At 40.3% G+C, this 15,473-nt stretch overlaps 1 protein-coding gene across 7 annotated transcripts in view; it reads left to right on the top strand.

Moving 5' to 3' along the window:
* MYO9B (myosin IXB) overlaps positions 1-15,473 on the top strand; it is a 74,611-nt gene that overhangs the window by 13,002 nt on the left and 46,136 nt on the right. For all 7 annotated transcript variants that reach the window (XM_074939828.1, XM_074939826.1, XM_074939827.1 and 4 more), the window contains exon 2: positions 441-1,334. In XM_074939828.1, coding sequence (XP_074795929.1) covers positions 498-1,334 — 837 coding nt within the window. In that variant the 5' untranslated portion in view covers positions 441-497. The remainder of the gene's footprint in view (positions 1-440; positions 1,335-15,473) is intronic.

The following is a 15,473-nucleotide window of genomic DNA, read 5'->3' as shown; positions in this document are numbered from 1 at the left end:
GCATTAAGGGTGTGGTTGTTGGTTGATTGATAGTAATGAAATTAACTCTAAATTGTGTTTCTTTTCAATAATTGTTGTGAATTTTATGAAAGAAATAGCCACTGTGCTTAAGTGAGGAGAGAACTATCTCAGGCTGGAAGGAACAGCTTGTGAAATCCAGATGCTCAAACTCTTTCCACCCCAACCTCTGCCATCTGAGTCTCACTCATAAAGAAAATCTTTCCATTGTGAGATCCTAAGTAAAAATGGGCAGTTTGTTTGAAATAACATCACTGATGTTCAGGAAAACACCTTACTTTCCATAAATTTGCCTGTGTAATAACTTCATCTTATATTTCAGATAACTTTTTATTTTTTGGTTCAGTTGCTTTTGTATTTCAGGGAAACCGGTTGGACAGGATACCTTTAAACATCTGACTCTCTTCACTCTCCTTTTGCAGATAATGGGCATTGATCAACAAGCTGGGGCGGTATGCTGAAGTCAGGTTGGGGGCAGAATGAGTTTAAAAGATGCTGGAAGTGCAGTTTGCCAGGAGAAGGCGGCCTATAATCTTCATATTTACCCCCAGCTCTCGACAGAAAGCACCACCTGCTGCAGTGTGACTGCAACTAAGGACAGCACCACTTCAGATGTAATCAAGGATGTGATACATATTTTGAACTTGGATGTCTCAAAGCATTATGTGCTTGTGGAGGTGAAAGAATCGGGAGGTGAAGAATGGGTACTTGATTTGAATGACTCTCCTGTTCATAGGGTTTTGCTTTGGCCCCGCCGTGCTCAGGATGAGCATCCACAAAACGATGGGTACTACTTTCTTTTGCAAGAGAGGGACACTGATGGGACCATCAAATATGTCCATATGCAATTGGTGTCCAAGGAGAAGGACGCTCGACGATTGGTTGAAAGGGGTTTTCTTCCATGGCATCAGGAAGACTTTGATGACTTATGCAATCTCTCCAATTTAACAGAAACAACACTCCTAGAGAATCTCAAACGCCGCTTTCTAAAACACAAGATTTATACGTATGCAGGAAGCATTCTGATTGCCATCAACCCCTTCAAATTCTTGCCCATTTATAACCCCAAATATGTCAAGATGTACGAGAATCACCAACTTGGGAAGTTGGAGCCCCATATTTTTGCCATAGCTGATGTGGCTTATCACACAATGCTTAAAAAACACGTTAACCAGTGCATAGTCATTTCAGGTGAAAGTGGATCTGGAAAAACTCAAAGTACAAACTTTTTAATTCATTGTCTCACCGCACTGAGTCAGAAGGGGTACGCAAGTGGTGTGGAGAGAACTATTTTGGGAGCTGGACCAGTACTGGAGGTAAACTTAGGCTGAAATTTTTCTTCGCACAAATAACTTTTTTTAAAAACTTTCTGAATAATTGCTGGTATGTGTCATTTTTAGGGAGGATTTTGAAGGCCTTTCTCCTGCAGAGGCATTGAAAATCCAAGTCTGTGTTGATCTGCTACTTTGAAGACAGATTTTTAAATTATTTCTGTTTTTAATCTCTAATCTTTCTTTGCAACTAACTTTCTGCATAGATGAAATAGACCATTTAGTTCTCTTTTGAAATAGGCTATTTCTCTATTTTTCCTTTGCAAGTTACATTCTCGTCTTCAGAGATGTCAATTTTGATCAGTTATGTTTTCACGGCCAGAGCTCAATGTGCTGGGGTGAAGGATTCATTGGGTGTCTCTCATTAGGACACTGTCAGTATTTGAGTCTAGGGTCAAATACAACCAGTCACTTGGTTCCACTGAATAAGGAATACAGTGAATGTTTTCATAAGTAAATAGCTCTCCATTGAAACAGTTACTGCTCTGAGTCTATTGGTGCTTTTTTGCATGGTGAGGATGTCTTTAGCCTTTCCATTGTGAACTCCCTTTCGCGGGGATTTACTTCTCTAGTGTAAATGTTTGCTTCAGGCAGAAGCATGTTCTCAGTTGGGGAGAAATTTTGATTAACCCGTAAGAGTTCTGAGCAAATTCTGTCTTAATTACTACATCATTTCCAGCAGAAGGAAAGACAACAACCACCAGTCTTATACAGGGGTGTTAATGGATTACAGATTGTTGTAATAAGCATTAAATCCAGTGTCCTTATTAGGGTGGCCTCTCATATATACCTGGAATATTGGAGATTCTGGTATTTCTGGGAATGATGTGGGAGTGATCCCATCCCCGTCTGCGTGTAGGGTCATGCCACATGGGGGCACCATTTGGAAACTTGTGTCATCTTGCCCCCACTGGTGTGACCATGCGCATGGTGTGTACAAGGTCATGCTGGTGGTGGTGGAGTGGGGCGCTCTCCATTATGGCATCCCTCATCGGATACTGCATAAAACCATATCTGGTTTTGTCTCAGTGCTGGATAGGGAACAAACATTACAAAAGCAGGTCAGTTTGTTTAAAAACCAGACGAGGGGCCTGCCTGGTCCTTATTGAGTTTATGATTTTTAGTGTCTAGAAAAGTTATGAATTTAAGCTCCCACACTCATCTTTTGAGCGTGTTGTGCAGGTTTCCTTTGAGGATGAAGGCTGAGAGGTCCGATATGGAGTGATCACTTTGTGAAAAGTGTTCAACCACCAGTGATAAGGGTTTTTTGCCATATCATTTTTCAATGTGAGTCACTTAGGTGCTTTTGAAAATTTTACCCATGATGCTTTACAGAACAGGGAGCACATGCAAGCATTTTGCCTTGCTTTCTGCTACTTGAAAGCAGAAGTAGAATTTGAGGTTTGCTAGTTGCTGGAGCTCAAGTTTGCAGTTTAGAATAGAAAACAGGAAGGGGTCACTGTGGAAAGCACTATTCAATCAGCTGATCTTGCTGTATCTGATACCATTAACTCTTTTGGACTCTAATTTGCAAGATGTGATACAGCATAATCAAATCAGATAGAGGGGCTTGAAATCACATGTTATATTTTGTCAACTGAATGAGAAATGCAAATACTCCAAACTTCACCAGCTAGATTTGTAATTATCTGTTATGCAATAAAAAATGAATGCTGTTTTATTCAAGCATTCTTAGGGCATGACTACACTTGCAGATGTAGAGCGCTTTGAGTTAAACCAGCCTTCGGAGAGTGCAGTAGGGAAAGCGCTGCAATCCCGTCCACACTGACAGCTTCAAGCGCACTGGCGTGGCCACATTTGCGGCACTTGCAGCGGCATTGGGAGCGGTGCATTATGGGCAGCTGTCCCAGCATGCAAGTGGCTGCAATGTGCTTTTCAAACGGGGGGATGGAGTGTGACAGGGAGTGTGTTGTGTGTATCTGAGGGGAGAGAGAGTGGGTTTTTGGGGGGCTGAGAGCATGTCAGCATTCTGTCTTGTAAGTTCAGACAGCAGCAGACCCCCCTCACCTCCCTGACCCCTTCCCCCCCATACATCATTCCACGCTAATGGTTGCTTTGTCTCGGAGCATATAAGCAACCGGCTGTCAGAAACGGAGCTTTCAAAGGGCATTTCCGCATTCCTACAGCCAATTCCAAACAATGACAAGAGTGGCCACTTGACTTAAGGGGATTATGGGATGTTTCTGGAGGCTGATCAGAGCACAGGAAAGCAACACCTCGTTCACACTGGCGCCGCGGCGCTCCAGAGAGGGCACAGCAAACGTTATTCCACTCGCCAAGGTGGAGTACCAGCAACGCTGTAGCCGCGGAGTCAGAGCGCTCTACGTGCCTTGCCAGTGTGGATGGGTAGCGAGCTAGTGGGCCCGGGGCTCCTTTATTGCACTGTAACTCGCAAGTGTAGCCAAGCCCTTAGAAATTGATACACCTAACATGGAAGTCTGAATCATAAAGAACCACTCCTAGCTAAAAATATGATTAAAGATTGAAACCTAAACTTGGGAATTTTCTAAATAAACCTTCACATAAAGAAGACATTTCAACATATACCATCTAAAATTTAGGATTTGATAGTTTCTTTTTATGAGTATTTCAGTCAAGAACTTTTCTCATGCTTTAAGGGTCTTTGTCCATCACACATTAATTCAACCTAAACTCCTATCTGGGGCTGTACTTTCGAAAATCCCTTTGTTTGCTTCTTAATAAAAGTAACAAAATGCAGTACAGATGTATCCCAAAATGTCTTGCGGAGCTGAGCACAAGTTTATATGAAGGGTGCTACTTATCAGATTGAAACTAAAAAGGAGGAAATAAAGCATTCGTAGATGCATGAAAGTTAATAAGGCAGTACAGTCCTGCATGTAGAGAAGTTATGGAGGCACCTGTGACTCTAACCAAAAAATATGAGTAGGGTTATGTCTGCATATGGGTTAGGACCTATAATTCTCCAAGAGTTCAGCTTGAGTATCAGTGGGAGCAGTGAAGGTTTGAAGTATAGACAACTCACATTTTTACAGTAGGGTTAGACAACATGGTAATAACTGTTCAACTCATGTCTGCGCTACTGCCTCCATTATTATCACAGCTGGAGCTGATGAAGTGGAGAATTATGGGTCCCAGTTTTCTTAGTGTAGATGTCCTCTTAGTGGAAATTCCTATTCTGTTAAGTGATGATGAATACTTAAGTCAATTATGAGTTTAATAGGAGAATGCAATGAAAACTTTGTAACAAACGTTCTGTCTTACAGAAACTGAATTGTTCGCAACCAAAATGTCCTGTTTCAGAGTTGGTGATTTGGCTACAGTGAGAGTCACTTGGGCTTTTCATTTAATAGAACCAAACACAACAAGGAATCTTCCTTTGAAAATGAGTTTTCCTGGGGATTTTTGGGGCAGAAGAATACTTTGAAATGTGTTTTAGTCATTTGGCAATACTCTATTTCGTTTTTGCTTTATATTTTGAGTCCTTCTGAAATGTGAAAGACTATTAACGTTATTGAAGTCTGCTTGATTGCAGTAAGACTATAAGAGCCTTTAGGTATTGGCTTAGAACTTCCCCCATTTTTTGGTGACCTCTTATTTTAGTGATACCTGGTTGCCAGGCATCTGCTAATGGGCTGACCTTTTCATAGAGTTCAAGTGAGTCATAACAACATTTCTAATATAACGTAAAAAAGGTGAATGGCGGCATAGTACTGGCAAGTTGTGTTTGTAATTTAAAAAAAAAAATCATATATTTTAAGAATAGCCTGTCAGGAAACCTGAAACTGCATGTTCTTTGCTATGTGAAGACTAGTTAGCCAAAGCTGGTAGCTCACCTTTCCTCAAATTAGTGGAAAGTGTTGAATCATCTAATCATTTGCTCAGAATAACCAGACTCTGCAAAAAAATATAACCACAACTACACCTTGCCATGGGATTAATTTAAATGCTTCTTGAAATTACCTTCTCCAACTTCTGAGACATTAGATCTGCCAAAATGATTCATAGATGTCCTAGTTAACTATGAAAGATATTGTATATTAAATAAATCAAAAGAAGAATCAGTCCTGGATTAATATGGATTTAGCGCAGAAAAGATCATGGATCTTGGAAAACTAAGGTGGTCAGAAAATAGACTGCTGTTGCTTATACTTCTGCAACGCTTGACCAAAGGAAATACAGCCTGGGTCACTCTCTGGCATTCTGACTTCATGCATAATTTTAGCAAGGTCTTTTTTCTGCTACAGATGATAATAGTATAGCAATCACATGCAATATCATAATAGACATGAAAAGCATCTCTTGTTACACTGTAGCTTCCACATGTGTCTGTTTATGTATGGGAAATTGTCAGGTGCCACGATGGAACGCTCTAATAAAATCTCTAACAGTAACATCCCTGGGACGGGTATTTTGTTGAATTTCCAGCTTCCAAGATGTAATTTTTAAAAGCTGTTTAAAGACTGCAAGGGGACCAATTGAACATTCAGGATATAGTAGCTATCTTAGTAATAGCTGCTAGAGAGGAAAAGCTATTCAACTGGAGTGTTTAGTGCTAAAAAATGTAGCCAGCAAGCTGCTAAATAAATTAGGAAGTAGTTTGGGGGCTAATTGAAAGCTTTTTCTGCTTAACTCACTTTCTCCCTCTTCATAACTCCATCTTGAGCTCTGAGAATAGTTTTCTGTTGGTGGCATTTGCCCCTCTTTTCTGGGACAGAACTCACCTGACTCTGCAACTTGCAGGCAGCTTTGCCTAGGTAGCTTTTTTTGGAGTTTTCCTGCCAGCTCCTGATCTAGAAAAGTAGATTGTGAAGACTATTCATTTTCTGTGGAAGACAAAACTGTAAAAGTGACCTAACAGAATTCCTCAGGGAGAAAAAACAGACTGAAATATTTTCCTCCTAATTAAGTGATTTGCCACTGCACTGCCCTTGTTAATATACAAATGCTAATAAAACACTGTAGTTAAAATAAACTATTACTTTTTTGGACTGCAGTAACACACTGATTTCAGCATATTTGTATTAGGAGATTATGGACTATTTATCATCCAAAGTGCTTTTTCCTTCCCCTACCCACTCTCAAATTGGTGAGTACATGTGTGAAGATCATTTTAACACTGTTTTGTGCTAATCTGCAAGACACTGGTTTGAAGGCAAACTTAAGAATTCCCAACCTTTAGACTGGATATGACCCACCGTCTAACTGATGAGTCACCAGTGTCTGACGTGTTACGGGGATCCACCCAGCAGTGGTAGTTGATACCTTTGGGAGTCACTTTTCTTTCTGTCTTTTTTTCTGTCTTTCTGTCGGAACAAAGGAGGGAATGAAAAAGAGGTAAAAGATGGTGCAACGATCATGGTTCATCTTAAAAAAAAAATTTCTTTTTAAAGTTATGTAAATGCAAAAAGAGAGTTAAGAAATGAAACTGTTGCTGTTTTAACTAAAGAGTGGTTGTTACAGGTGTCCTTATTGATACACTAGAACAGTATAGGGAATCTGCAACAAATGGCAGAGACATGTTTTGGGTGGGTGCCAGAGGATGGATAGGAGCGTAAAGTTAGGCTGGCTCTGTTTTCCTCTCCACAATTTAAACAATTTAATCTTTAAAGTGTAATCTCTTACTGAAGTGGAGGATTGCCTTCTGGTATGGGCAGTGCTTAGGAAAACTAAACTATGGCTGGCCATAGGGTTTAGAAATTTTTATATGGACTAAGTTATAAGAACATAAGAGCTGCCATACTAGGTCAGACCATGGTCCATCTTGCCCAGTATCCTGTCTCTGACTGTGGCCCATACCAGAGTTTCAGAGGGAGTGTACAGAAGAGGGCTATTATGGAGTGATCTATCCCTATCTCCCTCTGAAGGAATTAGCATCTCCTGGGAGCTTTTTATAAGGACAAAGTTTGGGTTGGTTAAACTTTTGCACTAGTCCTGTAGAAACTTATGTTCCAGGCTTATTCCACATGATTGGGAAGACTTTACTTCACTACATAGTTTTGGAATGCTCCAAGAATTCTGTATGGTCACTTTGTCAAGGAAAAATGCGAAGTATTGAATCTATTTAAAAGACACACAGAATATGTGTTAGAGATTTTGTAAGATTGGTAAAAAGATAAATACTGGCCTTCTAAAGTGCTGATAAACTTCACTGGCAGTAGTTTCCAAATAAAAGCCATTCTTGGCAAAGCCACTTGCATAATTTGGGAGTGGTAGAAATTCATTGTAAATGTCTACTTTTGAAAGACTCAGCTAAAAATCCAGCCAGCTTCTGAAACCAAATATTGGTACATGTGAATATCTTGGATTCATTACAGCAATGGCCTTCCTAATCCACTGAAATAATAAAGCATGGTGCCTCTGAAGTGGAAGATGGTAGCACAGACTGTGGAATAGATTGGGGTACCTCTTCAGTTGTGGAACAATTTTGATTCTTGTCTTAGTTTGATTTGACAGGAGGATTCCAGGTTACTCAAGGATATTATAGAGATGATAGGTGAAATAAAAACAGCACTAGGTACTCTTCTGCCATTTGGATAATGTATTCCTGGAGGCGTCTTCATGAAACTTAATTCTCTTCAAAGGATGGTTCCAAATAAGAGTGGCCCAAGCTATTAATACTGCCTGTAAGTGTTTCTCTTGTAAGCCGCATTCCTTAATAAATAAGAAATTGCTAAAAATGAATTAATATGACAGCAGAACCCCAAAGGTAGAAAAAGTGAGGCTTTCCCAGAGCCCAGCCAATTCATGCTAGGGAGAAGCTGCTAAACTTAGTTATGGAAAGTAAAGTCCTCAATTTGCTAACCCGCTAGAAATGGAAAACAGAGTAAAACAGTTTGAGCTTGCTGCCAGCCCTCAGTTTCCTGTATTACAGATATGCTGAGCCTGTGATGTTGGTATGAGGTGGGCCAAGACTAAGTGGTACTTCAGCTCTGGTTTTCATTCACATTTGCCACAAAAGCCTGCATAATATATTTAGTGGGTGTAGACTATGTTCTATTTAAAGTAAATGCTGTTCTGAGGACATACACTTTATAAAATGATCATAGTCACAAAAGGCATGGCAGTTCCCTTTTTTTATTCACTTAAACCTTAGTAGCTTCTAGTTACATGTCAAATGTGGCCTGACATGTTGGGGTTTTTAGCCTACTGATAAAATACTTCTTTGCTCTTAAGTGTACTCACCACATGGCTTGTCCAGAGTTCCCCAGACATTCAGACACCATGCACTGGTCGTGTCATTAGCCTTTACAGACCAAGACTGCACTATTCTCTCTATTTAAGAACATAAGAATGGCTGTGCTGGGTCCGACTGACAGTGGCTAGTGTCAACTGCTTCAGAGGGAATGAACAGAACAGCGCAACTAATTCAGAGATCCATCCCTTGTCGTTCAGACCCAGCTTCTGGCAGTCAGAGGCTTAGGGATACCCAGAGCACGGGGTTGCATCCCTGACCATTTTGGCTAATAGCCAGTGGTGGACCTATCCTCCATGAACTCGTCTAATTTGTAATTTGAACCCAGTTATCGTTTTGGCCTTCAACATCCCGTGGCAACAAGTCCCACAGGTTGACTGTACATTGTGTGAAGTAGTACTTCTTTATGTTTAATACCTTGATTGTCCATTGGCCCCACTGCTTGTTTGGCAGGCATCCTCCTTCTGATGTACTTTAAAAAAAAAAAAAAAAACACCTGGTGTTAGTTTGTGTCTTTTGCTAGTTGCTCTTCATATTCTTTTTTGGGCTGCCTAATTATCCTTTTATACTCAACTTGCCAGAGTTTGTTCCTTTCTGTTTTCCTCAGCAGGATTCAACTTCCAATTTTTAAATGATGTCTTTTTCTCTCTAACTGCCTCTTTTACTCTGCTATTTAGCCATGGTGGCATATTTTTGGTCATCTTACTTTTTTTTTTTCTTTAAGGGGGGGGGTATAAAATGGGTTAAGTCTCTAATTATGATGTTTTTTTAAGTTTCCATGCAACTTGTAGGCATTTCACTCCTGTGACTGTTCCTTCTACAGAATTTCACTTAACTAATCTCCTGGGTGGGGGTTTTTGTTTTTTTTTTTGGTTCTCCTTTTTGAGTTAAGTGGTGCCATAGTGGGTTTCTTTGGTATTCTTCTCACCCCCACACAAGGATGTTAAATTTAATTACATTTTAGTCACTATTACTGAGCAGTTCAGTTGTACTCACCTCTTGGACCACATGCTGTGTACTTTGTACTAAATCACGAATTGCCTCTCCCCTTGTGGATTCCTGGACTAGCTGCTCCAAGAAGTGGTCATTAATGATATCTAGAAATTATATCTCTGCATCCTCCCTGAGGTGACATGTTCCCAATCAATATGGGGCTAATGGAAATCCCCCATTATGATTTGGTTTTCTGTTTTCTGTAGCCTCTCTAATCTCCCTGAGGATTTCAGAATTACTGTCATAGAAGTGTAGGACTGGAAGGGACCTTGAGAGGTCATCTACGCTAATCCCCTGCACTCAAGCCAGGACTAAGTAATAACTAGACCATTCCTGATAAATGTTTGTCTAACCTCTTAAAAACCTCCAGTGACGGAGATTCCACAACCTCCCTGGGCAATTTATTCCGGTGCTTAACTACCCTGACAGGAAGTTTTTCCTAATGTCCCACCTAAACCTCCCTTGCTGCAATTTAAGCCCATTGCTCCTTGTCCTGTCCTCAGAGGTTAACTAGAACAATTTTTCTCCCTTCTCCTTGTAACAACCTTTTATGTACTTGAAGACTGTAATCATGTTTCCTCCTTCCCCTCTCCCATCTTCTCTATTCCAGACTAAGCAAACCCAGTTTTTTCAATCTTTCCTCATAGGTCATGTTTTCTAGACCTTTAATCATTTTTTGTTGCTCTCTTCTGGACTTTCTCCAATTTGTCCTCATCTTTCCTGAAATGTGGCAACCAGAACTGGACACAATACTCCAGTTGAGCCCTTATCAGCGCAGAGTAGAGCGGAAGAATTACTTCTTATGTCTTGCTTACAACATTCTTGATAATACATCCCAGAATGATGTTTGCTTGTTTTTTTTTTTGTTTGGGTTTTTTTTTTTTTTTTTTTTTTTTTTTTGCAACAGTGTTACACTGTTGACTCATATTTAGCTTGTGATCCACTATGATCCCTAGTTTGCTCTACCCCAGTATTCTTTCCTAGGCAGTCATTTCCCATTTTGTATGTGTGCAACTGATTGTTTCTTCCTAAGTGGAGTACTTTGCGTTTGTCCCTATTGAATTTCATCCTGTTTACTTCAGATGATTTCTTCAGTTTGTCCAGATCATTTTGAATTTTAATTCTATCCTCCAAAGCGTTTGCAACCCCTCCCAGCTTTTTATCATTCGCAAACTCTGTAAGTATACTCTCTATGCCATTATCTAAATCACTGATGAAAATATTGGACAGAACTGGACCCAGGACCGAGACCTGCAGTACCCCACTCAATATGCGCTTCCGGCTTGACAGTGAACCACTGTTAACTACTCTCTGGAAAGGGTTTTACAACCACTGAACCCACCTTATAGTAGCTCCACCTAGGTTGTATTTCCCTAGTTTACAAGAAGGTCATGACCATCCTGGTCAGGTTGTCAGTAGTGTATTATTATTGCTATACTCAGAAATTCCATGCTTGAATAGTATATCTGTAAAGGTTTTATGATACAGTTTGATTCATTTAAGATTTTTTAATATATTTGACTCTATGCTTTTTTTTTTTTTTTACATATAGTGCCACTACACTACTAGTGCAATCTACTCTGTGGTTCCTATCTTTTTTTTCCCCTAGTATTACTGTGTCCCATTGATTCTCATTGTTACACACAGTTTCTGTGATGTCTGTTAGATCAATATCTTCATTTAATGCCAGGTACTGCAGTTCACCCATCTTAATATTTAGACTTCTTGCTTTTGTATACAAGCACTTACAAAATTTGTCAATATTTAGTTGTCTGTGTGATGCAATTGGATAGGACTCTTTATTTTATTTGACTCTTTCTCTTCAGTTTCTAACTATGCTTTGTCAACTTCTGTCCCCTCCTCTTTACTAGGATATAGAGTATCCCCATTAATAAATCCTCGCCTGAGGGATGTCTCTGTCCAAACCGTGTGCTCCTATGCACCTGCCAGCTTTCCCTCAGCCCTTAGCTTAAAAACTCTTCTACACTGTTCTTAATTTTACATGCCAGCGATCTTGTTCCATTTTGGTGTAGGTGGAGCTCATCCTTCCTGAATAGGCTCCTCCTGTCCTAAAACATTCTTCAGTTCCTAATAAACCTAAATCCCTCCTCCAAATGTCGTTGTCTCATGTACTCGGTGAGATCCTGCAGTTCTGCCTTTCTAACTGGCCTCATGTGTGGAACTGGCAGCATTTCAGAGAACGCTACCATCGAGGTCCTGGACTTTAATCTGTTCCTTGGCAGCGTAAATTTGGCCTCCAGGAGCTATCTCCTTCTTTACCTATGCCATTGGTACCTACAAGTACCACGACCACCAGCTCCTCCCCAGCACTGTACATACATCTGTCTAGATATCTCAAGAAGTCCACAACCTTTGCACCCAGCAGGCCATTCTCCATGCAGTTCTCCTGGTCATTACAAAACCAAATATAGATATTTCTAATAATCAAATTTCACAGTACTTTCACCTGTCTCTTCCTAATAACTGGAGTCCCCTTCCCTGGAGAGGTATACTCAGTGTCAGATGATACCATGACATCATGTGGAAGGAGGGCCCCAACTACAGGATGGTTCCATCTTAATGTCATCCTGCCCTGAGACTTTCATCCTCCTCACCAGAGTGGTGGCTGTCAGATTGGGGATGGGGCTGGTCTGTTGTCTCGGAAAGTCTCATGTATGTACCTCTCTGCATCCCTTAGCTCCTGCAGTTCACCCACCCTGGTCTCAAGAGCCCGTACTTGGTCTCTGAGGGCCATAAGCTGCTTGCACCAAATGCACACACATGCCATCAGCCCACAAGATAGGTAATCAGACGTGCTGCATTCAGTGCAATAAAATGATACGCATTTTACCTCCCACCCTGCTGCTGGACTTCTGCCTGCACTGTTTTTACTCTTGCAGGGTCTTTTGTGTGTGTTTGGTCTTTGTGTGTGTGTGTGTGTGTTTTTGCCCTGTGTGTGAGGGAGTTATTGGCCTAAGTTTAGAGAATATTTTTAGGTATATCTAGCTCTCTTTCTCCCTCTCTTAAGTCCCCCACTTGCTTCTCCAGTTCACTCGCTTTTCTAGTTGCTTACTAGCTGGCATTTTAAATGCTCGTTCTCCATGAGTTAGATCCACTCTCTTGTTAAGGGATTCTAAAGGGATTAGGATAAAAGGATAGAGCTCCTTAGGAAACTATGCTAGGCTCAGCATACAGGCCCCCACCACTTCCCAACAGACCACATTATACATTTCTTTCAAGCAGGCACACAGCAGCCAGCAAACTCACCCCAAAGGTCACCTAGTCACTTCTCCTTCACCTGGAGAACTTCCTCGCAAAACTCCCGTTTGCCACTCCTGTTTGCTAGTTGGGTGTGGATGTCCGTCAAGCACTGGATCCAACTATGGTGAGCTTGATTCACTGGGTTGCTTTATCTCCCAGAGTAATGAAACTAGTTCACTCTTGATAGTAATTAATAAATATGCATAATCCCATAAAACTGGACAGTTCTATAATTAGAAATGGACACCGTGGACCTAATTCTGGCTTTGGTCCTTACATACGCAGGGGCTCCGAATGGAATTGTAGAACTGTTGTGATTCTCTGACTGTGGAAGTGTTTCTGCATGTTCCTCACCCCACCCCAAAATCTCTGTTTATCCTCTAGTCGTCTTCTCATAATTCTACATTTTGAGCTCTAGGCTTGCACTGTCTTTGTTTTATCTGTATGTGCAGTGCCTCACACAATGGGACCCTGACCAGGTTGAGGCCTTTAGGAGTTACCATATTGTAAATGTTGGGTTCACGTACCAGTGCTTTATGCCTATACGCAATCCTCTCCCAATGCAGTCTTCAGTTGTGTCATAATATTTCTCACTTTTGTAGTTGTGGCCAATGATATCTTATTTATAAGGCAATCTGGGGACTCGGTGTGTTCCTTTGTGGTTCTACAAGTCCTCATTAAATGTGCTTTAATAGCCAACCAGAGTATCTACTTTATGACTATCTAGGTTTCCTTTCTTGTTACTTTCACTTCAGGAGGGTTTTGTGAGCAGGGATTGTTTTCCTTTATAGACCCTTATTTTCAGTTACCTGGGGTCTGCACACAAACTTGCACTGAAATAATTAAATTGGCATTAATTCACACACCTTATTTCAGTGCAGAAATTTCAGTGCACACCTTATTTCAGAGTCTGTATGGATACTTTTATTCCGAAAAAAGTGTGTCCACACACAGACTTGCACAGAAATAACTAAACCTGTGAATTAAAACTTATTTAGGCCTTGTCCACACACAAAATTGCACTATTTTAACTAAAGGTGTGATTTTTAAAAAAATAGACTTTGATAAATTGGTGAAACTTTGTGTGTGGACCCTCTTAAATTAATTTAGACCTGGCTTAATTTGGTGTAGCTTGCACCTGTAAATCCTGTTAAAACATTGTTCAGCCTAGCTGGTTTTAAGAGGAAAACGTAACTTTTTGTTTTTAGTAACCTCACCAAATTATACAGTAAATAATGCTCAGTCCTATTCTCTATGATATAGAGCACTATGACGTAAGGGGTAAAAAACATGCTGAAGTGGTATTTGCTTCTGATTTGGGTGCAAGGTCAAACATTACTCAGTATTTTGAAATTTTTAGCTATTTGGAATGTGTAAAAGGGAGTAATGGGTGTAATTGACAATGAGACAAAACCAGTAAACACATTTCAAAGAGTATATAAAACAGATATATTTTACATCATCTTTTGAGAATTTGCTATGTGCTTAGACTAAATACCAGAGGTGAGGTCATCTGAGCCATTGGATAGTTTTTTAAATCATATGCATTGCTTGCATGAGTAATAAGTAAAAAGTCTTTTAGCAAACAAGGATTATGGGATTTCTTATTAATTAACTCCAGGATGCCTGCTTGCTTGTAAATAGATTATACTTGGGCAAACCTAGTACACTGTGGATTTTTTAGTAGGTGGCAAACTGACAGCCTTAAGACCAGTTTTTTGCATGTAGTTGATTCTTTGCAGAGTAGGTCTATGAATCCTTTACAGGGGGTCTTCCCTAGTTTGCAGTTTGGTGAGGTTTAATACTGCTGATTTTTTTTACTCTAAATGAGAGGTAATTGGTGACGTTCTCTTGAAAGCCATAGCTAAGCCAATACCTGGTAGAGAGGGGCAGATTTAACTTCTTGTGTCATGGATTGTTCATTGTTCTGATGTCACAGGAATTCCTATTTATGGATTGGCATCAGTTCCATTAACTATAAAATTGATTAATCAACCAGGGTTTTCTAAATATACCAGACATATCCAAAATGAGTTATCTGCGTGTTCCCTCAGAGATCCATGCCTGTGAGTGGAGTAAAATCAAAGAGATAACATTGAGAATTACTTGTTAGGTGGTAGTTACAAGAATACATTAAGGAATGCTGGTGATATAACAAAAGCAAAGCAGTAATCAAATCCATAGCTAATGCGCAGTATCCTAGTCACTGGTGTGTAATATGAAATGTACAAGGATGTAAACATTCATTGACTGCAATCCTGAAAATGTGTCCTTGAACATGTGTGTTCAAATGCCTTACAGTGTGTTCTCAGAAAGCTAGCAGAAAACCATAGAAATCTTCTCAGAAGAGACTGTTTCAGGGATCTGTGCTGAAGTGTGGGACAGTGCAACTGCAACAGTGTAGTGTACTCTAGTACAAGTATGGATTCCAATGAGAACTGCAAACGAAACAGCGTGATTAGCGTTGATGCAATGCGCCATTGATGCTTACGCCATAACTGTCCCAATGGTTTGTTTATGGCTGTCATTTTCAGGATGCTGTCATACATGGCCTTTCGGTGAAATCATTCCATGGATTTGTTGTATTAGGAAACACAAATTTCATCTGGGAATTCATAACTGATGCTGCTTGAAGTTTGCATGGGAAATGCTTGTGTCAGAACTTTCTGCAGATA

The sequence above is a fragment of the Natator depressus genome, chromosome 25, assembly GCF_965152275.1.
Source record: "Natator depressus isolate rNatDep1 chromosome 25, rNatDep2.hap1, whole genome shotgun sequence".
Classification (NCBI taxonomy): Eukaryota; Metazoa; Chordata; order Testudines; family Cheloniidae; genus Natator; species Natator depressus.
The sequence above is the reverse complement of the archived record's forward strand: the minus strand, read 5'-3'. Positions and strand labels throughout refer to the sequence as shown.